The sequence below is a fragment of the Trachurus japonicus genome, chromosome 10 (genome assembly GCF_045865225.1).
Source record: "Trachurus japonicus isolate A0001 chromosome 10, Traja_1.0".
NCBI lineage: Eukaryota > Metazoa > Chordata > Actinopteri > Carangiformes > Carangidae > Trachurus > Trachurus japonicus.
Window position 1 is genome coordinate 15538688 of NC_140916.1, and position 23476 is coordinate 15562163.

Consider the following 23476-nt stretch of genomic DNA (forward strand, 5'->3'; position numbering starts at 1 on the left):
TGCTGTACAAAAAGAAGCCAGTTTAGAACAGTGACTGAGTGACAATACAAACCCGCTTAATGCTCAGTTGCCATGCATTTTCATCTTAAAGAAACATTCAGCAACAAGTTTAGGCTACTTGGCTCATCAAGATACATAATAATTCAAGCAGGGATTTTATTCTTTTGTTTCCAACCTGGAAAATGTGTGCAAACTCTGCAGCATTTTGGATTTTCAGTTAAAGAAAACATCAAATTTTGTCATGTAAGCTAAAAGGCAAAAAAAATAAGGGGTTGTTTTTGTGCAGTCAAGCATAGCTCCTGTAAATATATGAAGACAAAATTTCATACGAGGCTGCACGGATACCTCACAATGTGAAGGAACAAAATGACAGCAAAATAAATAAATTAACAACATAGGTAGTAGTGCGAAGCGGCCCCTGCTGCTTTCCAGACTCATTTCCATATCAAACACAGTGTATCAAAGGCAGCCCTCCGACTGGGGCCTCGATTTGATGTGGTAAATTCATATAAGTCTGCAATCAATATTTAATTAAGCGTTCGACACAGAGGGTGTATTTCATGTTGGCTGTATGATCCCTTTTAATGCGGAACCCCGAGATTAACTGAGCTGTAATGGTGAGGAGGAAACAATCTGCCTGCGTGATGGAGGGACACAGAGCATAATCTCCCCCTTTCTGTTTCTCCTAATCTGCCTCACCCCACCCCGTCCCCACGCTGTGACTGACAGCCGCCTCCCAAAAGATCCTGAGGAGAATGACAATGTTTGGTGCTGTGTGCTAGCGCCTCAGATTTGTTTACTGCACCCACCGAGGAATACGTTGCCATCAATCTTCATCATGTCGGCCTCTGTCTTACATTACCGTAGCTGACATGTGGTGGGTACGACTCCCCCTTGCCTACCTAACACGTCGTTCGAGGATAAAGAAAAGGAAATAACAGCATAAATAAGGGCACAGTGATAGAGGTAAAGCAGCAAGCAAAAGAGCACATTCAGTAGACAATAGGTGGCTTTTTGTCTCTTTTGTCCTTCCACCATATTATTAAAGTGCCTGTTGGGTATTTGTGAGGTCAGGTTAAAGCAATGACACGCATTTGATTTCGCAAACAGTACATATAGGAGACTCCAAAAAGAGCAGGAATAAAAAAAGGCATTATGGCATGGCACATTTTGGCATTTTAACTTCCTAGACCGTAAAGAAGAATTTTGCCTTAAGGAATGAAATGTAAGAAAAATACAATGAAGTAGTTCGATGGAAAATGTCAGCTACCACGACGACACGAGGATGAAACACTGAGGTACAATAAATGTTAAAAATTATATTGTGTATGTAGAAAAGTCACTGCTTTAAGAAACATTTCAGGCAAATCCTGGGTAAGCATCCATCCAGCACACACCAAGACAAACAGGAACAAACACACACACACATATACATTTACACACACATTTGGAGACACTGTAACCTCAAGTTTTTTTTAGCTGGAATGAAGAAGGGTTGGAAAAATTTCCACAGTTTGCAAAAATGACCCACTCCTGCAGCAGCAACCTCACATCCTGGCTATGAGTGTGTTGCAGATGGAGCGCCAGAAGGAGAAGATATTCATCACCAATAAGAAAAGAGGAAGACCAATCAGGAGCCAGGGATTGGCTATTGATTGTCCAAGAGGGCTCAACAGTTCCTGTGCCTTTTGCGCTGGTGCCAGTTCACACATTCGCCATCAGAAAACACCAGCCCAGTGGATTGGGGGTTGGGTTGCGGTGGGTTCGGGTTGATAGATTCCCACTTTTTTTTGTGTGTCTTTTTAATGACTGAGCTGTGCTGAAGAAAGCAGACTGCACCAGGGAGTCAGGAGTGGGCGGCTGATAGTGCATCAGTTACGAGACAGCTATGGCTCAATATGTTCCTTCTGTCTGTTCATCATCCACAGGTAAATATTAGATTCACATTCTGTGCTTTCTTCTCTACGGGGAGCTCAGCTTTCTCGCCTTCAGGTTCCCCGGGTCTACAAGAAAATATAGAGACTTTGAAAAAGAAAATCAAAGTGAAGAAATACAAGATCTCAACATTAGAGTGTATTGTCATCATGAAGCTCATATCTTTTTCTTTACCCCCTAGTCTGGAGGAGTGTCCTCGACTGCTGTCTCCTATAATCAGCTGCAGGCTGGCAGCTGCGATGAAGCCCTCTTGTCGCCGACTCAGATTTTTCACCAGCCTGAAGGATGAATAGTGAGAAAAGATGCAAGTGATTTGAGAAACAAAGGGGGTAATTACATAAGTACACTTTGGTTGTAGTCACCAGGTTTGACTAGACTTGTGACAGAGTAAGTGACATTTGCCACATGTTGTCTTTCTTCGTAACTCAACATGCACCTGCACATATGGGACCAGTTTGGTGAATCAGTCTTCATGTGGCAGACTAGTTTACAGCACATGTTGTGTGTGTCTTTATTTGCTGAAAACTCACCAGCGTCCCTTGTTGTCTTCACATTGCAGTTGGATGACGTCCCCACACTTGATGGTGATGCTGTCTGGTCCGTTTTGAAGGCAGTCGGCTAAAGCCCTGTATCTGCCTGGAGACTGACATAGGGGGAAAACTGTCAATCACAAATTAAGTGAAGATTTATTTATATACAGTTTTCTTTTAATAACTGTTTTGAAAGCAGATGTTACAAAGTGCTTCAGAAGGTACAGTAAGCACAAACTATCAAAGAGGCACAAAAGAGCCACAAGAATGGAAGAATTAAAACAAAAATAAAAGAAAAACATCAGTTCGGAAAAGTAAGGGGATTTAAGTGTATTGTGAAATATGTCAGTTCAAGTAGACGGTGTTCTTCGAAAAAAAAAAACACTCCATTTTCATTCAAAGACACAAAACAGGTGTCTTTATTTGGGCTCTGAGAGCCAGTAGACATTTGTTTCTTTAACTGAGGGACTATACGCTACAATTTGGACACAACTACTCATAAATATTTAGTAGTATAGAGCTTTACAATTAAAAGCACCTGACAGGTATTCAATGAGGAAAAGCCAACATTGACATGATGTTAATAATTGTTTGGGGACAGGCTGCTAGAATTTTAATCTCAAGCTGAACTAAATAAAAAAAAATTAAGAATGACTCAGCCCTTTCCAATTTGAAACATGAAACGAAAACTACAAGTGTCACGTGAAGAGAATATGACACACAACAGCTGCTAAACAGAGCTTGGCCTTTAAATGGTTTACTGGAGTTTTTCTCCAGAACAGCTATAAATGGACTGATCTTGGTGCGTAAGTGTTCAACTTTAGTTTCTGATGTCATGACCACAGATCCTGTCCTCCTGTCATCCTCATTGCAGGACAGGCGATTGTAATTTTAATATTATTTTTTAGACTAAGATAAAGCACTGAAATCTCTAAAACAGACAAGGATGGATTGTTTTGCCGTTTTATGTATTTTAATGTCTCTAATGTAACTTGTGTTCAGTCTCACCAGATGCACCAGAACCTCCTCCTCTGTATCAGACGGGTGGAAAGCGTCCCGACCTCCAGACCACTCCTCCAGACCCTCGCAGATGTCTACCGAGTGGTGAGCTCCGGGCCAACCTGGGACACACATTTACTCTACATTTCCTCTGGCTGTTAGAGGTACACATCTTTTACAACACTACGCCTTAAAGATCCTGTAAAGCACATTTGCTCTTGCGTTTGCAAGAACATCATAAAAGATTGAAAAAACAATTCCTGAAAACGGCGCTGTACTTTGTCACCGTAACTATGCACAGTAGTCTTCAACCTTGATGTTGTATGTGTCAGGTTTGATGCTTTTTTTGTTTGTTTAAAGGTCTGGTGTCAGGTACTGCCCATAAAGCGAACCACTTTACAGCTGTGAGTTAGAAAATGTAATGGATACATAGCAAGATATATACTTTATTTAGCCATTTAGCGGGTATTCACTTGTGTAGTAGCTCAGTAATACAGTACCACAACAAAAAGTTATAACTAATAATAAACTGGATAAATTGGGTCTCTGTTTGTTGTTATAATTGACAAAATAAAATGGTATCATTCATTGCGAGTGGATACAGATTTGGCAAAAATTCACCACAGTGTTTGGTTGGTGTGTGCTTGGCTGGCCTCTCTTAAAAGTATTTACACACTGCGAGAAGCATAATATGAATGTGTAAAGTATAACAACGTCTGACCCTTTTGTTCCAGGACTGTTGTAGGACATGCGTGGAGTGAGCGCTTGTCAGCCCTGCCTTCTGTCCCAAAGTGCATCTTGGATGTGACAGTACGAACAATGATGTGTTGTTATTCAAATTTCTGAGAGATGATGGGAGGAAGAAGAAGTGGATTGCTTTTGTAAAAAGCCAAGACTGAACAGAAGTTAAGCTCACCACCACAACAGAACTGTTCCCGACAACGTGTGGTTTCAGTGCTGTCAGCGGTTATTTTTCATATCTGTGAAACTTTCTTTTTATATACTATATTTTTTAAATTCAAATTTGATATAGTGTTTCATAATGTTGCATAATTTTCTGCTTTACAGAATCTTTTAAGGCCCCATGTAGATACTTAGTAACTACTGTACTGTATGTCTACCCTTTTGTCACTTACTGGGAATTTAACAAGAACGTAGAATCAAAAGCTAATCTCAGAAGCTCGCCCTTGTTCCCCAAAATTCCTCGATGGACCTGCTTCTTTAGGTCAAAGTAGACCTGAACTGCTGAGGGGGGAAAAGCCAAATATCTACATCAGTTCAGGATTAATAGGAGAGTCACTCATAGTGTTCACAGCAGATATGATCCCAGAACATTTTCTGTGATGTAGTTACTAAGTATCTACTTGATTACAGGATATATGTGAGGGGATAAGATATACTCACTCCTGCGGTTGTGCTGGTGTTTAGGGGAGTGAGGCTGGGGGTCTGGACTGCTCCTCCCCGACTCAGTGTCTTCTGAGCTCACTGACGCCCTCTGCTGCTTGCTAGGTGAACAACACAAAACAGCAAGTGTCAACAAATGCAGAGTAGAGTCGGTGGACGGACTCAGGGTAGATGTTATCCTCAGCTACACAATCTAGAGTCAGCTCGTAATTCCTCAGTCTGAGGGAGTAGAATAGCTGTCCCCAGATCAGTGCCGAGGAGCAACTCTGCCCTGTTGTTTTCCCTAAACAGCCATGACCAATCAGGCACCAGCCAGACAGCAGAACAGAGCACAGAACAGCCATGTGCAAGCTTCTCTGTAAAAGGCTGAGATCAGGACTCACAGACCACTGACTGACACAGTGTTCGCACATGTGTCAAACACAAGGGAAGATCTGGTCTCGGGTTTATCAACATCCAAATTTAGAGATTTGCTCACTGTTGTTACTACATGCTGAGTCATGATGTTTCTCGAAAGCAAATTCTACTGGAGCTTGATCAGATCTCAAAAAACGAGCCCCATCTTAAAAAGCAGCCGTCATGAGGAAATTAAGAAAATTTATGGAATGAAGCCAGAACGCTTTTCTTTCTGTTTGCCCTTTGCATTACATGCAAAATAGCAAATCTTGAGATGCAGAGGTTGTTTTTTTGACACTATGTTAGAAATACCATGAAAGAGCTGCTCAGACACAGGCCTCTTAATGTGACAACGGCATGGGGGGGGGGTCAGTTATGAACCAGAATGAGGCTGTAAAAAGGGTTGCAGGTGGCGATCAGTATGCAAACATATTAGCCCTGGGATTTTGGTCCCCAAGTTGGGTCAGGTGGGTCATGCCAGGCTGAGGCAAGGTGAGCCAGGCTGAGTTTACCACTGAGCGTTAGGGCAGGTCAGTGGCGCTGGGGGTGGTGACGGGGGCGCGGCCGGGGCCGTTGCCGGGGGGTTCGGGGACGGGGGCTCCGGGAACGAAGGCACAGAAACACGTCAGCCGACAGCGAGACAAAGTCCAGCCCCGGCAGACAGCCCCTGGGGACCCCTCTGGACGGCCGCATGCCCCTGCAGGTGGGGGGGATGGGAGGAATGGGGATAGGCAACCAGACAGCAGTGGACAGAGTGGGGGGCCCGGCCCCCCGTTCTCACACACCGCCACGCACGCACTCTCACAAAGCCTCACCACCACGGTCACATTCACTCAAGCTGTGATCAGACGTGAAAACTCAGCAAATGCAGAGTGGTGCATGTGACTGCATGTGTGTGTTTTGCCTGTTGTGTTTGTACGTTTGTGCGACTGTAGCACTTAAAGTCATGCGCTAAGCACACTACTCTGAACACTGTGTCTAGGAACAGACCAATAGGCACTGACCTCTCAGAGAGTGGCGGAGACAGCTGCATGTGTTCAACCATTTGTCCGTGTTGATATGCTTCATCTATGAGAAGAGGAAGAACAAGGTACTATAAGAGGATGTGTGAGAGAGGGGAATCTCTGAAGTTAGTAAGTGGACCTTTGCTCTTGAACACTCTTTACCATATTTATTTAAAGGGATAGTTCAACATTTTGGCAAATTGGCCCATTGCCATAATCCCTATAATCATAGCAGTAGGTTACCTTTATTTGTCGGTGCAAGCTAAGCTACAGAGGCTAATGGGATTTCTTGGTTTCCTCAAAAACAACTCTGTCTGGTAACGTTGTGTTATTATCTCATAGCGTGGTGAATGTGCAGGTCACAACTTGTCCACCAGAGCGTTTTGGAGTTGTTGGATTGTGTATTTGATGAGTTTAATGAGGGAAACCAAGAAATCCCATGAGCCTCCGTAACGTAGCTCTGAGCAGCTCACGGCTCTGCTCCGCCGTTCTAAAAATAGCTTGCACCGACAAATAAAGGTAACGAACCTACTGCTAAGACTATAGGGATTATGGCAATGGGCCAATTTGCCAAAATGTTGAACTATCCCTTTAATTATTTAATTTTACATGTTGACAAACCTCTAAGCAGCTTCTGCTGGTTGGTTAGGATTCTGCGCAGCTCATTGAGCCAGGCCATCTTCACCTCCAGTGTTGGTGCCTGACACACAACAGAAACACTGCAACTAAGGCTAAACAATATGATCAGTTATCATTCACTACGCACAATATTTATTTGTCTTACTAGCTGCAATGTTGCCTCTGTTAGGCCTGTATTTGCTGTAATGGAACTCCTGTTTTCAAAACTTTGAGTATTTTGGTTTGTGCTGATGATGATTTCCAAAAGCAATGGTAGTGTTTTGAAATGTCTTGCGTCTGACATATCTGCCATTTCATCAATAAATATGAATATGTGCTGAATAATCAGTCGGGTGCTGTCTTTACTCCGCTGAAAACATTGTCATTGAACTTTTTTTAGACTCCTTACCTGAACCACATACACTTCCTCCCTGCCACTGTACCAGATCTCAAACTTTTTCACATCTCCCTTGACGTTCTCTGTGATCCCCACAGCAGTCATCTGCCAAGAGACATACACTGTTTACACTGACACGCACATACACACAGCATTATGACAAGCGGCGCAAACAGCACCTCATACATCAGACTTACATCATGTAACACATCTGTCCTGTCAGAACACAGACATTCACACTCACAGACACACCTCCGCTGTGCGACTGCTTCCTCCCCACATCCTCAATAATAAATCAAGAGCAGCGGCGGCGGCAGCTGTTGGTGTGACACCCTCCGCACAACAACACACAACAAAAGAAGTCTTGCAGGAATACAGCGGATTCTGTGGCCAGCTGAGCAACTTACGACAACACAGACACCCAAACTGTTTGTCTCCAGTAGATCACTACTAATCCATACTGTAAGTGATTGTATGAGATGAACTTTATCAGTATCAGAAAACATGTGTTATATTAAGTTGTTGTAACTTTGGAAGCGCGTCAGTTAGAAAAACACCATCAGTGTTTATCTAAAGCACTGTGTTTTTCAGGTTTACATAGGCTGTACTAAAGTGAGCAGTAAAGTGAGGTTTTAAATCATCATTATTTATATAATGTTGTATAACTTATCCATCTGTCAAAGACACAGCGCTGCTATTTAGAGCATATGGCCACAGTGCTGTTTACTGTATTTTATAGACACCACATAGTGCACACAGTGTACACTTGGCATTCAGACACCAAAATAAAATGGCAGGAGGTAAACATCGTAGCAGAGAAAGATTGGTTCCAGTAATAGCGATAGCCAAAACAAGTAAGAGTTTCTATTTCAATGAGAGACCACAAGAGTAGTCTGTAGATTTTTATTATGATTTATTGCAAATAACTGATGCATGTGTCTTATTTTTTTGGTATTTATTGGCCATAACATATTTAAACTAGTGGGTCACAAATACTGGTGTATACCTGTAATAGACACACAAAGAAAGACACAAACCAACCTTGAGACAGTGCTTGAAGCTGTACGAGGGCGTCTTGTCGCAGCCGTCTCCATGCTCCTCCCTCCGCTTACAGAAGAGCAGAGCTCTCTCGTATAAGAAGAGGTGTCTCTGCATCGGCTTGAAGCGAGCCAGCTCCTTCATGCGCGTGGAGCCTTTCTTATGGCTGATCCACACGCTGAACGAACCCTGCATCAACACGCGGCCCAGCTCGCAGATGTCGCCCTGTGAATAATGGAAGGTAAATCCTTTGTTGTGAAGAAAGTATATTCTCTGCAAAATGCCCATCAGAGCACATTTATCAGAGTTAAAAGATGTGGTTCACCTCATATCCTGTGATAGCTATCTGATGCATGGAGTCATTGACTGATTTGAGCAGGTCCAGCATGGCTGTTAGTGCCCCCTGCAGTTCAGAAGTCCCCTCGCAATCTGTACTGTATTTTAGCAGCTCCTGAGAACACACACACACACACACACACATGTAAAACAATGCATAAATACAGTAGGTAAAACAGTGTTCTCTAGTGGTAAGAACTCACAGTAATTATTAAAAATACACTAAAATGCTTACGTTTGTTTCTGGCCTATTACCTTAAGCAGCAGCTGGTATTTGGTGAGGCGTTGAATTGGTTTCAACAGGTAGGAATCCAGGCCCAGTTTGTGCTCCAGCTTTTTCTGACATTCCTTCACAAGGACGACAAATGAAACCAGCATGAATGTGATTTTTGTCAGTGAGAGATCCCCAGTGTAATTTAGTCAGTTTTGACTCAGTGGTGTTAATCAGATTAGAGCTGTTCACATAGAAATAAACATTTACATTACTGAAATATTGTTTCGCATGACAACAAACACAAAAACACCAAAACTGACCACAAAGAAGGCACAGTCTGAGAACTGTCTCCACAGCGCCTCAGAGCGGGGCTTGTTCTGACAGTAGCATTCATACATTTGGAAACTCTCTTTCTGGAGGAGTCAGAAAGAGATGTTTGTTGAAAAAAAATGATGAAAGTGATTAAAATATGAAGAAGCTGCAAAACATAAATATTTATCATCTTACCCGCTCCAGAAAACAAGCTCCCACAGCTTCAGGAGCCTCCAGGCAGCTTTCAAGCTCCTGAAGAAAGACCCTGGATCCAACAGAAGGTCAAAGGCCACATGTCAACCTCAGTGCATTAAGTAGTAGATACTTGCGTTTTACTACAGACAGAATACAGAGAAGTACTACAATGTGTCTATTTTTTATACACATTGAGAGTTATAAGCATCAAACACAATTTGTTGTGTGTTGTTGTTTGACGTCATCATTTTTAAATGTTTATTCTGCTCCTAAATTGATACTTTTTTAACATACAGTAATTATTTCTGTATGAAAGTGCGTGATGGTTAATCTATTACATGCATTATTATACAAGCTCATCTTTGTAGGTTAGAATAGGTCTACAGTGTATGTATGACATGGGCCATTAATCACTCGCCTGCTGTGAAAATTGTAGATCTCAGGCATGTTTCCAAAGAGGATGTCTCTCTTGCTGCGCAGGATTGGGGGCAAAAGCCCCGACAGAGCTGGGTTGTCCATCTCAGCCTTGTAGCCCTACAAGATTTAATTAGAGGTTTATGTGATAAAGAAATATAAGAATCAAATGAATAAATGTACAATGAATGGGGTGTTTTTCTCACCAGCAGCACTGACAGCAGCTCCTCAACATAGATTCTTTCAGTCTCTACGAGTTCCCTCATCACATGGCTGAGATACAGGCATACACAAGTAGACAAAGAGAGAGCCAGAGGGCATCATTAGCACTGAACAAAGAGAATCACAAAGCAAACAACATCAAGAACAGTATAAGGACAGGCAGATGGGTGGACGGAGGCCGAGTCCTCACCGCTTCAAGAGATCTGGGCTGTCCTCTCCCTCCAGACCGTAGGACACACAGCTCCGGCTCTCCTGGTAATCATGAATCACCTCTATCTGAACACAACACAGATGCAAAAAGGGAGAATGTTATTGCACAATGCCAAATATTGCACCAAATGGCACAAATTGGAAGAGATTTTTTGATGTATGATTGTGAGGGTTCAATGAAGCTGAAATAGTGGGAGGAAATGAATACATAAAACAAACACATAGATCTCTTTTTTACTTACTTTTCGAGGGTTGGGACTCTTGCGGGACGTTCTCTTCCCAGGAAGAGAGATGTCAAATGTGAACTTCAAACCGTCACCTGTGAAAAACCAGATCATAAGCACCAGTAACTCAAAGAGTTTGAGTATCATTCGCACACAATCTATTTCTATATACACTGATGAGGCATAGTGCGCTAGTTAATTTAAGCACCTATTCTAAATCAAAAACATTGTTTTTGTACACACTCTAGGGATGTTTGCCCTCTCTGTGACCTTTCTTTATTCCATAATAATTAAAAAAACATAAATCACTGATGACGGACATTTGAGGTAATCGATAATAATAGTCAGCTTCCTCTAAAGGTCTGGCCTGGGAACAGGATGTACAGATCTGAAGCGGTGTTTGGCATTAGCTGTCGTTGTCCTTTTTGATCCTAGCTGCTGAATCCTCACATGCTCATCCAAGTCGAGTTGTGTGCCTTTGCATGTGCCGTGTTAGAGTCATCAGTGGAATGTACGCATGTATGTGCGTGCATGTACTGGATCAAGTCAATTAAAGCTAAACCCCTTCTTCCTTCATCTCCTCTCCTAAATAGGTGGTGTCCCGGGTATTGAGGGAACCTCAGAGGGTTCCGTGATCACTCTCAACTCTGTTTGTTATGACTCTCATTAGAATGGCTTCCTACCATGGAGAACAAAGCCTTAAAGACATGAATGGGCACAGAATAAAGCGTATTTATCATTTAACTTTCATGCACTCACATGTTGGAGACACATTCAGTCACACAGCAGATAGAGTCAACTAAAAAACTCACCAGATTACACATACAGTATTAATTGGGTACCAGCGTATATAGCTCTCTGCAACTTCCCATGAGACATAAAGGGAGATGAAAGGTTCTTTAATGTATATGAACCACATATGGTTCTATGGCAGCAACCCTGACTAATAGAGCAGTCAGGTATATCCCACTGGACTGATTATACCATCTACCGTTGTTCCAGCTGGTCTGTAAAGGTGGCCTGCTAACCCTGAAGCTCGTTCAGGAACACCTCAGGCCGACTCAGTGGGAACCTGTGATGTGTTAATTTGAGCATGGCGCCTAAAGCAAAGATGCAGCAGGGAAAGGGATTGGTGCCAGGCCATAGGGGCTGGAATGAGACCCCATACTGGGCTTGGGAACCACGGGAGTGTTTGTTGGGAGTTCATTTGGGAAATGCCTACTGTATATGTTTCAAACTAGGGCAGCTAAATATAAAGACTAATGCTGTTTAATTAGCTGTAATGTTTTTTTTCCTACAAGTGTGGTTTGTGTGTGTGTCTGCACTGTACCATGCTTTGGGGAGAAGAGCGGAGACTTGGAGCGTGGTGGGTTTTCAGCCCTGGGAGCCACCAGTTGGATCGGTCGGACGTGTTTATCGGCCAGCTTCCTCAGACAAACCTGTCGGTTCTGGATCATCTGCTGCACTGCTGCATGCTTCTCAAATGTTTTCCCAATCTGGGCCTAACAGATAAAGGATACAGGAGTAGGAAAGAAGGGTTTTCACTTATAATCCAGTACTGTGGGATAAATGAACTTGGAAATGATGGCACTAAGGTCATACTGTGTATATGAAAACTGTGGTTCTGTCAGCATAAAGCAGCATAGTTGTGTTGTCAGACCTGCAGCTGAGGACTGATGACAGCCTCATATTCAATTGCTAAGATGTCAGGTCCTGTGCTCAGCACAGATGGCGCCGCCTCCAGGAATTTCTCAATATCCCTTAAGGCAACCTGTGCCCCCTCCTTTGACTGGAAGTTCTCCACCAGCTGATTGGCCAGCATAAAGGCTCCATCATCACACCAAGCCTGGGCCTGAAGGTAGAGAGCAAATGACGTATCATTATATATGTGTATATACAGTACATATACAGTACGTGTGTGTCCTGATGTGGATGTAAATAGATAAACAACGTCTCACTACCTGACCGAGACAAAGCAGCAGCTGGTGTATGTGCAGAAGTCGAGAGTGTTTGGTCTTGAGAGCAGCATTGAGTGTATCACAGTAGTGGCGAAGCTCGTTGCAGCGCTGCATAATGAGGGCGATGGCGTAGTGATGACTTGCTGACAGCTGGTGTCCGTGAAGGATGATGATCTGAGCTCGAGACACCACCTCCTGACAGAGCCAGCAGAGACGCAGAGGGAGGACAGAGTCTGTTTTATTAAGCGCACCATCATTAATAAGCGCAGACGTTTACTGATGTTGACAGGGAGATAGAGAAACGCTGACCTGTGCATTGGACTCCAGACTGTCGAGCCTTTTGAGAGCCTGTTCGGTTTGAGGCAGAGTGTCTACAGATACAGACAGCTCCCTCTCCTGAGCCATCAGATGATCCAGACACAGCTCCATCTAAACAGATAAACACACACCATCAGGTCCACACAAAATAAAAAAGGACTAAAACTTGAGCCTGGGGACTGCACAAGACAAAAGACTATGTATCATGGTGTTTATCCTCTGGGGAGTATGGAGATTGAGACACATAAAAACATATATACATGGAAACCTTACCTCCTGAAAGCTTTGTTCATATCTGAGCAACTGCATGTACTGATGGAGTTTCAGATGATGCTTCTCAAAGAAACCATCAAAGGCTGACTCCATGTCTCTGAGCTGGGCAAGAAGCCTAAAAATAAATAATAACGCCAAGTAAATAAGGTTTATTCTTCAATCGCAGATCAATGTACCTTTTAGCTACTAATCTGAAAACTAAATATGTAGAAGAAATAAAAAAGGCTGCTTGAGGATGTCTTACCTCTGTACTGTCTCCCAGTCCAACTTCACATCCCACTGGGAGTCCTCTTCCTTCTCTGACGTCTCCAGGCTGGAGAGAAGGTGACGACCCTCCTTTGACACTGACCTGATTGCATCCTGTTGAGCAACAGTGTTAGAAATTGTGCTTCATGAAATACTACTGATGTACAAATTCATGTCTCATTTGGATAAGTCTGAGAACGATATTATGAAGGCATTAGCCAGCCCTAGGCAAAGCTGCTATCGGTATACATCTGGCCCTTGAAACACTGGCACAACAGTCTCTATAGGAGCTTTTTAAATTGTTTGTTTAAATTGTTTTACTTTTTTTCATGTAAAGAAAAAACAGTTGTTTCTCTATGGACTTGTCTTTATGGACCTAATCTATGTCTGAAATAAAGTTACATTATTATTATTACTACTACTTTTTGTGGCAATTTCATCTGAAAATGTACAGCTGACCTTGAGTTTCCTGTACTTGTCAGTCTGACAATCAAGAAGATGCTCGATGGCTTTCCCCTTGTCAGGCAGCTCTGTCTCTGCCAGTTCAGTGCCAAATCCCTGTAGCATCTGTGCAATGTCTTTGACTGTGACAGCGAAACTCTCAATAGCCTGTTGTGGAAATAAAATGCACACAAACACACAAACAATCTAATACTGGTGTTTACATAATGCATGCAATTGTAGTGAAGAATCTTGTGTGTTGAGGAGGTGGGGGAACATTTATCTACACAGCTCAGTGGATTTCTGTCAGCTCAGTCTCTTGAGTAAAGAAAACTCAGAGGCACTTGGGTGGAATAGGTTCATTTCATATTCATATATACTGTATGTACACATAAAACATTCTGCTGAGTCTCACAAACATAAGAAAATCAAAAGAGATGATGAAGTTGAATCTTTTGTCCTAATAAATGTCAGAATTGATCTGCAGCGTACCGTTCGTAACACAATCCAGTCACTGTGACAGTAGTCCAGAGTGCCTCCAAACTCTGACGTCAGCTGGTTTTCACTGATGTAGTGCAGCAAGTCTGTAACAGAGCTCAGCATCACCACCTAAAGGTGCAAAAGAAACAAAAAAAAACTGACAGTTCACACAGGACACTTTGTACTTTTAGCATATTCACAAGAGTGGTACATTTAATTTTTTTTTTTTGAAATCCTGCATTTATCATTTTTTGGTTGATGGTTGCTCTATGAGAGACTAATAAACATATAACCCTGTCAAAATGTTATCATTTCATTTCTTTATGCTCATAAATATTCTATTTCTGTAAAAGAGGCAGTGTTTGTCTGCTGGCTCCTTTTCAACTTTGGCAAGATGTTCAAAGATGTTTGATGAGATAAACTAAACCATATGGCATGTAAAAGACTTAATCACATGCAATATGTGAATCTGGAAAAGGACGCAACAAACATCAGAATATCACTGATGATTTTTCATAATGTTGTAACATGCTCAGGATCTTTATTTTGTTTCAGTAGTTTAAATCTTGGAAATGAGGGCTGTGATTAAAGAGAGAAGCATGATGTTGTGATGTGGGACGTGTTTGGTAACAGCTGCCTTACTGGCATCTTTAGCATGAAGTCCTCCTGGCTGAAGCGAAAGCCGAGGTCGGTAACAGTGCGGTGGAAGAAGCTGGTGGGTCGGAGCACCAAGACCAGGTGGAGGTTCCCGGGGAAGGAAGCCTTGAGGGAAAAGATGAGTGCTGTCATATTACTGATGTTGCATAACAGTGAAGGATGACTCAGTATAAAAGAAATACTATGGATTACAGCTCACAACAAACATACGGTAGTACTTATACCTTTTCCTACACAGGCACTAACTCCTCTATGCATATTAGCACAGAGAAACAGTATTCCTCCATATCTGACAGGGGCGTCTTCAGCTCTCTGTCACTACTGTCAGACTAATGGATTCATGCTTCAGTCTCTACACCACTCACACACCTCATATGCTGCATTTCATCCCCAAGTCATATGAGGTCATTGTCTGACTGTGCAGGAATTTCTGCACAGTTTTTTTGCATCATAGTCAAGTCACATAGGACAGATTACAACATATCAAGTTGTGATTCATTGCAGATGACAAGGACTGAGATGAATCACGATATGCACATTAATACATGTATATGCACAGTAGATACTGGCACACTTGCATTAGTTACAAGTCATGTACTGCAGCAAAGGTTTATAAGGTAGTGGCTACTTCTGATACCAACAACACTGACATTCATTTGCCCCGACTCGACCTCGGAGATCGATTGCTCAAGCTTCAGGTTTCAGGATAAACACGCATTTAACAGCTACACGTCGTTCTGATCCGCTGCCATTCAAGGTTTTTACGCACAGTCAAGACAATTGCATGACTAAGCAGAAGTGCACCGTGCACCGCAGTGCTGCACCCGCCGACAGCAGCAGTCACAGCCTCTCCACTGCCGCATTCACCGTAACCACCCGCCCCCCCATTAAAAAAACGTCCCCTTAAAACTCTGCACACAAACTACTCAGCAGCTCCTGAGTCGTTACCGGGGTCCTCCGGATCTTCGGCACTCCCCGCCGGTAAAAGCAATCGGCCATGGTGTTGGAAGTCATCGTGGTGAGAGGTGAAGTTCCCGCCAGTCGGATGAAAAATTGACGGCCGTACAGGTGAGTTGTATGCGGCTCCCCCCGGGGCTGGCCGAGCCACAGCCGCAGCCCCTCCGCCGCTGCTGCTGCTGCTGCTGCCGCTGCTGCCTCTCAGACAGAGGGTGGCAGCGCTGTCTGCAATGTTTCCTTCCCTCCCGCCCGCCTGCCCGTCCGACTTCCTCCCCATCCCCATCCTCATCCTCATCCTCATCCTATCCTCTCCTCAGCACCCGCGTCATCACACACTTTTTGCTTACTCATACATTTGCAGCAATATGCAACAACGGGACATTCAATACAAACAGGCAACTCTTTAAACAACACTATATGCAGCATTTGGAAGAACAGAGCAGAATGAAAACACTATAGAAAGCCCTGATTTATGGTAGCTAACCGGACAGGTTCTCAGTCAGCACCATGGACAGCAGCTCATTAATAAAACAACAACCTGAACGCTCAGTCACGTAGCTCACAAGCAGTGATGGATGTAAAATACAGTGTGGCACTGAGCATGATGTCTGAACAGCAGAGCACATTTGTAACTCATCACCGCTTTAATAACAGATGCACCTAGACGCAGTTTATCATTCACCTTGGTGAGAACAAATCTGAAACTCACTGCTATCCTGGCCAGTGCAGATTTGATAGATGCCCATGTGTCCAGTCTTCGGTCTAAAATGATGATAAATTTGACTCCAGGTTGCCTCGTTCTGCAAGAAAAATGATTAGTTGGATATATCTGCAGTGTCATGGTGAAGAATATAATGATTCGGGAAAATTAAAAAAGGGACATCCTTTAAAGAGCATTTACATAGATCTGTCAAATCATTTCATTTATATCGCTTTGCCACTCCATACATGACTTCTTCATCATCTGAACCTCTCTGCAGTGACACATGAGGGGGAAAAGCCTGCACTTGATGTAATTCAAGATTTCCTACTCTCTTGTGGGGAGCGAGGTTTGGGCATAGAGGGCATCGGGAGGACATCTGACTGACACAGCCGGGTGAGGAGCAGTGAAGGCCAGCTGTGCTCAGAATATAAGAGCTAGACATTTGGTGCACTGCAGAGAAGGAAGAGGGAGAAACTCAGGCAGGGATGAATGAAGTAGGACACACCGAGGGATGAGCGTGAGGTATGTAAAGACTTTGGCCAAAGCTTCCTCTGGAATGTCGCTGAAAGCAGAGCATTCAGGGAGGGTGATGATGACACTGGAGTTTTCCCCACGGCCCCCTGGGGGGAAAAAAGATAGAAGCAATCACTTTCTGTATAAGACATGTTAGAATGTCTTACATGCTTTGCAGGTGCTTTGAAGTAAATGATGAAGACAATAAACTTCATATCAGACAAAAATGTGTCTAATATTTAACAAATCATTCAATTAAAAGGTTTCACCTGACAGATATGCCACCTGTTTCTCTATGTAGCCTCCCACCTCCTTCATGCTCACAGGGACAGTCACCTCTGGAAGGAGACAGACACATTTTAAAAACTAAGGTTTGAGGGAGGTAGTGATAATGCACTGCAGAGTAACAAAAACACAACACATTCAAATAAAAGGATCCATAGGTGCAAAATAATGTTGGCGGAGAAACAGCTCCCTCTTTTTTTAAAGGGACATTTCTACCAGAGCAACAACAGTCAATCTTTTTTTCTATTTAACTTTGGACATGAAAGCAGCAGCAGCATTTCAAGAGTAAACTTACCCAAAATATCATCAGTCAACTTTAATCCAAAAATAAAGTTCACATCTCACAGAAACATAGCCAGTCTGAGCCTGTTTTGAACTTCCTGTTATGTTACATTATTAGATAACACTTGTTTTGTGTTTCATGATCACGACCAGCAGATAGCTGGGAGAGCTGAGGCCATATGTAAATCAATGCATTCTTGTAGTAGAAGTTTGGGGCTGGGTTTACTGGCAGATGGCCCACGTCTCATGCACGGTGGGTGCCATTAGTGATTTATAATACGAGGAGTAGCCAGTAAATGCATGAAGTCTCTTATGGAGCAGTCAATGCAATTCAAAAAGGCACTCACAACTGTCCTTGGGTGAACCAGGAAACATTCAGCTGGATGGGTTTGACTGCAGACACATTGGCTCATGCATCATGAAAAGTCTGTGCTCACATTACATTTACAGCACATTTAATGCATCAAATGGATGATCATATCTAGAGTATAAGGGACACTTTTAGGCTTTTATAGGCGTATTTGTTCAAGTTTCATTACAGAGGAAATGTTACCGAGCTAACATAAATACAGAGAGAGAGTGTATAATATAATAAACAACAGAAATAGGAAGAAAACTTACATTTGTTGCTACTGTAAGGCTTGAACTTGTTTAAACCATGCTAAACTACATGTCCCTGCCCTTTTCAGTGGTTTACACAACAGCTTAAGAGGCACGCAATTCATCGTCGCCACATCAATAATGGATAGACATTAAATATGAATTACAGCAGAGATAGAAAAACATAGTCAGAAAGAGATGATAGAAACCATAAGAAAGAGAGAGCTAAGGAGGTGTTATTTTCCATGAGTCCACTGCAGTAATAGTGTCCAACAGGTTGTCAGGAAGCAAGTAATGAGCTCTACTGGTACCTGCTAAATATTTGATGTGTGTCTGTAACAGAGAGGAGCTGAGCCAAGCCAGGCCACAGCAGGACCAAAAGGTTGGCCTGTGCACACACAATGTAGACACAGGGTAAAGTTACTGTCACACTGGAAGAGTTATATAACCGTTTATAACCCGGTGCCACGGGACCCTCAGGAAATGGGAGACAAGTCTTGAATAAACAAATGAGATGTCATGTTAATGTACATTTTCCATTGAGGTAAATGCAATGTGAGGGCACATTCTGCTGTGAATTATTTACACAAAAACATCGTCGAACAGCGCATGACTGGATAAGAAGCCGACAACATCTGATTAGAGCTGCTGTGACTGCACTGAAGTCAAGCGCGCACACACTGCAGTCCTCTGGTGTTGATCAAAGGGAGATTAGCCTGTGCTGAAAGCTGCGTCGCCTTTTAATAGACATGTTTTTGAAGATGTCCTCCATCCACTGTGCCTGAGCTCATCTTATCACTAAACGCATCAGACAACACTGCCAGATAAAGTTCAACAGGACTTCGGCCTAAAGTGAAATTATATAGGAAATAATTAAAAAATAAAATCCATTAGCTTAGTTAATTGGATGTAACTTTATGGTGTGTTTAAATTCAAATGGAGGTATAACAATTAATTCTACCATATAATTTCAACAGCTAAAGCCTGAAGATAAATGTTCATGTTGATAAATATCTTAATCACAAACCATAGTGTCATTATGCTTGTTTAGTAAATGTTGCGGTTCCCTTCGAGCTTGCATTATGCATTACATTAAGACCTTTCCAGGTGACACGATAGTGCAACACGGGCAAAAATCAAATAACCTCTGTTTGCTCTTGTGTTCTTACGCACAGAGAATGAGCAGTGTTTGCCAGTGTGGATGGAAACTGAGATTCGCTGCGAGTCAAACACACTCAGACTCAGACCAATCCTTTCAATCTCCAAAGCTGAGGCTTATCTCAGTTGTCCAAACAGTGATAAACATCTACACTGACTTCACTACACACAGCTCCTACTAAAGCTTTAACTTTTTCCTCTTTTATTCCTTTACAACGTTGAATCACGATGCTGTTTATTGGGCTCTCTGAGAAGCCTTTTATGTCCACGTGAAAACAAATTTCTATTTAGGGGGTTGCATTAGGACTCATAGGAGTGTGTGCATACATTTTACAGACACCATTCAAAGTCAATATTATGAGGTTGGCAAAGTATCAAACATGTAGTAAATGTTGGATGTAGACAGTAGATGTTGGAACATGCCCTTAGCTTGATTACTGACTAAAACAATCAGTGATTGGTCTTTTCAAAAGGGAATAAAATAATATACTGTATTTTTCATACCACCAATTCATGGTAACAACAACACCACACCTGATTCACATAGTAAAGTCTTAGTCGAGGGTGCACATACCCGACATGTCTGATTTGACCGGGACACAAAAAGCGGACACATGTAATCCCCTCACAGAGCAAGAAATCCCCTCTTACACATACAAACATGTTCATAGTACACAGAGACCTAGCTTCACACTGCTTTTAGGTCATGAGATATTTTGCTAAACAAAGCTTTCGGTGCTAAGGGGATTAGACTGGTGGGTGGCTGCGTTCTGATAGGAAAGGGCAGAAGGAAATTGCGAATTTCACTGGTCGGATGTGTGGAAACTAGAGCTCGGTGGTAAAAACCCTGAACAATGGCTTCACAAGGCTCTGACTCTCAAGGCCCCAGTGCTTGTGACGTTTAGCACCCATGACATGTGCTGTGTGGTCTGATTTCGGTATCCTCGTTAACAGCCAATTGTCAAACAGTGATTGGATTTATAGGGTAGGTTTTAAATACACACAGATCAATGTCCTTTGAGGAAATGTTGTTTTCGGAGGAAATGTAAATGTGCTTGTTGGTACTAATAACTTAACTGTCAGCTAAGTTCCTTTTTGTGACTTTTTCATGTGCGGTTTAACCTTAACCACTTAAAGCAGTTGATTTTGAAACACTAGAAAGGTTTTATATGATGTTTGAGCAACGAAAGGAGTTGAGACGTCTTTTCTAGAGGGATTTGAAAATAAAAACTTTACATTCAAGCTCCTGTTGGATCCTGAATGATCAGATTGCATATATGTCCCAAAAGTAGCTGAACCAACAGGAAATATCAATACTGGATTGACAGCATGTGTTAAAGCAATTGAAGCATCTGAAGAGTGTGGATGGACGTGGAAACGACAGCTGGAGTGGAGGGAGGGAAATTCTGCTCCTACTGTGCTACAGTATGAGTTGCTGCCCTGTGTCACGTTTAGTGATTCATCATGATTCACATGACGTTCTGTTATAATGTAATTAGACTGTGTGTTAACTACAATACTGCTGGGAAAAATCATGATTTTAAGCAAACTGTATTTAGACTGTGTTCCAGTGGGAGTGCAGTCTCCTACTGGGTGTAGTGTGACAACACAGTCATGAGGTTCTGTGTCATCAGTATAGTGTAAATTGAACATTTACTTTGAAATGCTTGTATTCTGTAAATGAACTGAGGACGGCTCAGACACTTATGGACATTGTGTTGGAGCAGAGGTGATTTAAAACGATGTTGAGATTGATTTTCCGCAGGTGCATAGCAGAGAGGGCACATGAGGGATAATATATCATTAGAGTAAATGATGAATGTGGGTTTACTGGTTCATACAGCAGTCTGTTCTTTATATATTCGTCGCTGCGTCTCCTGTAGGAAGATTATAGGACAAAACCCAGAGCGCAGGGCTCACATTTCACACTTCACCTGGTATAAATAGAAACTCAATGTGGCCTTCTTCTCTGCTGTCTCCTGCTCACACACCCCAGCACAGGTACAATGAACCCACAGGAGACATAAAGAGGCAAAGGGCCATAAATTAAACAATAACTCAAGGCTGCCAAGATCCCAGAGTAATCACATTAGCCTCCGGAGGAAGCCGCTCCATGAAGCTGTCAGTTACATCAGGGCCTATTTCTGCTCATCATGGCTCTTTCGTTCTCCATTTTCTTCGGACATTTGACAAGACTAAACTTAAAACTAAAACTGACTGACAAATGTTGAGCATAATTTTGTTTTTGAAGCCATGAAAAAGACCATAACCCTTTGCCTTTCTGTTCTTAATTCAGATGCTATTGAAAGGAAGTGTTAACAGTTTAGTAGCTTCACATTTCAATACATACAAATACAAATACACCCCTTGAGCAGTGAATCATGAATTATACATCTCATTAAACACCCTATTTGTTATTCCCAGGGTGTTAGTTGACACCACTGCTATGCATTTTCTTTCATTACTAGCTCATACTGGTGTGCAACCCTCAGTCTACAGATATATTCAGGCTACAAATGACATTACTATGGATAAATATCTGTCCATCTGCGTGGGCTTAAAATAGCTGACATAATCCCTGCAGTGGCCCACAGTTATAGCAAAGCTGCAGGAACTGGCACATCAATAATACTGAAAAACCAAAGACAGTGTGCGGTTTTCCAGTTGCCTCATGGAGCGGTTCTCACAACTGAGGAATCAACATTGTAAATCAAAGTGAATTAACTTCAGCTCAAGTACAATACATGGGTGCAGTGTGCTGAGGAGAGCAATGTGAAATGCAGTAATGGAAAATAGTTTATCCAAAGGCCTGAGAGTGGCCAGCAGAAGTTAAACGAGCACTGTCAGCATAGTGTGTACTCACGCTGCAGAGTGGTCTCAAGCTGAGAGCCAGCCTGCAGAAGGCAGTGGTAGCTCTCCATCTCCTTGGTTTCTTTCTCCGGCTCTCTCTCCTCCTGCAGTGAGGCTGGGCCCATTCCCCTCTACTCCGACCGCCGGATCAGGGCTCGGAGTACTGACGCTGTCGTGGGAGGTACTGACACCAAGTCCAGGCCTCACATCCTCTTCAGAGTCCTATAGCTTCCCATGGTGTCTGCACACAAGAGGCTGGATAGTCACAGCAGGGGAAGGCGAGGTCCACCTGCCTCTGCGGGTCCACAGATCCAGATGGGACAGCTCCCTGAGGCTGCTGCTGGATCCTCGTGACCTTGAGCTGCATAGAGAGCCTCCACAGTGAGCAGCACAGCTTACACTAGAAGACCTGTCCACATAAGCAGAAAACAATGGCTTGTTGTCCTGCTGTGGCCCAGACAGGGTGTGATGTGCTCTATGCCTCATACACAGTAGTGCAGATAGACTGTCCCGCTCTCAGCAGCAGCAGTCAGCTACTCCAAAACAAACAGGGCTCCATCTGGCCACTGCTGCCTGTCTCCCTCCCTCCCTCCCTCTCTCGCCCCTCCCCTCTCTGTCTCTCTCTGAGCTCTAGTGCGTCAGCTCTGCACTGAGCAGAGCTCGAGTCAACTTCTGATACCCTGCCAACTCCCTCCCAACTTTTCCTCTCACTTGACACTACTTCATACTCCCTTTTTTGCTGTTTTCTATGCCATCAACATAACACTTGACTGTGCTACAATTCTGCTGCATTGTTTGGCTGCCTGGCTGCCATGTTCATGACCCCACTCTCTCCAGTTTTACTTTAAAATAGACACACGCACACACACAGCAGAGAATAGAGCTCTTGTAAAAAGAAAATGAAAATCTACCCCACCCTCGGCCAACAAGTTTGGCCCATGTGAAGCTCAGCCTGTAATACACAACAATCACATTCAGACAGAAGAACAAATATGAAAGGGTGTCATTGTGTATGTACTGATAGACAGAGCCTTTCTCATTCCCCACTGTTCAGCCCACAACTACTCTACCCTCTAATGGATCAGCGCTCCTCAACAGTGGAGCAGAATAGTTCATATACATCATTGTAAACCTCGTCTATACAGTGACTCACTGTGCTTGATGTTTTCTTGATGTGAAGCCACACATGGGGCCGTGGAAGAGCAGCAGTACTCCGTCCTGATACGCAGCCACTCAGCTGATCCAGCTTAGCCTCTCAGCCATCTCATTAGAGCACGGCATCTGCTTAGTATGGTCAAATGCACACA

The 23476-nt window shown here is 43.0% G+C and overlaps 1 protein-coding gene across 6 annotated transcripts; it reads right to left on the reverse strand.

The window, feature by feature from the left end:
- Positions 1-185: 185 nt before the first annotated feature.
- On the reverse strand, positions 186-23028 carry mcf2a (MCF.2 cell line derived transforming sequence a). 6 transcript variants are annotated; one of them, XR_015036898.1, is made up of 31 exons: positions 22183-22768; positions 17264-17332; positions 16987-17101; positions 16488-16578; positions 14807-14926; positions 14177-14293; positions 13703-13852; positions 13242-13357; positions 12998-13112; positions 12716-12835; positions 12410-12601; positions 12109-12300; positions 11779-11950; positions 10467-10543; positions 10205-10290; positions 9999-10065; positions 9797-9912; positions 9379-9448; positions 9192-9284; positions 8913-9005; positions 8647-8772; positions 8325-8546; positions 7296-7388; positions 6890-6968; positions 6269-6332; positions 4869-4969; positions 4601-4709; positions 3474-3586; positions 2466-2578; positions 2110-2213; positions 186-2003 (listed from the first exon to the last, which is right to left on the reverse strand). XR_015036898.1 is itself a non-coding variant. In XM_085789513.1 (30 exons), the coding sequence occupies exons 1-30, from the start codon at positions 22292-22294 to the stop codon at positions 1963-1965; spliced, it is 3339 nt and encodes a 1112-aa protein (XP_085645639.1). In that variant the 5' UTR covers positions 22295-23028; the 3' UTR covers positions 186-1962. The 6 variants fall into 6 exon arrangements, 5 of the variants coding, with proteins under 5 accessions (XP_085645639.1, XP_085645642.1, XP_085645641.1 ...); XM_085789513.1 differs by lacking the exon at positions 4601-4709 and having other exon boundaries at positions 22183-23028; XM_085789516.1 differs by lacking the exons at positions 4601-4709; positions 16987-17101; positions 17264-17332; positions 22183-22768 and adding an exon at positions 16810-16966.
- Positions 23029-23476: the final 448 nt, after the last annotated feature.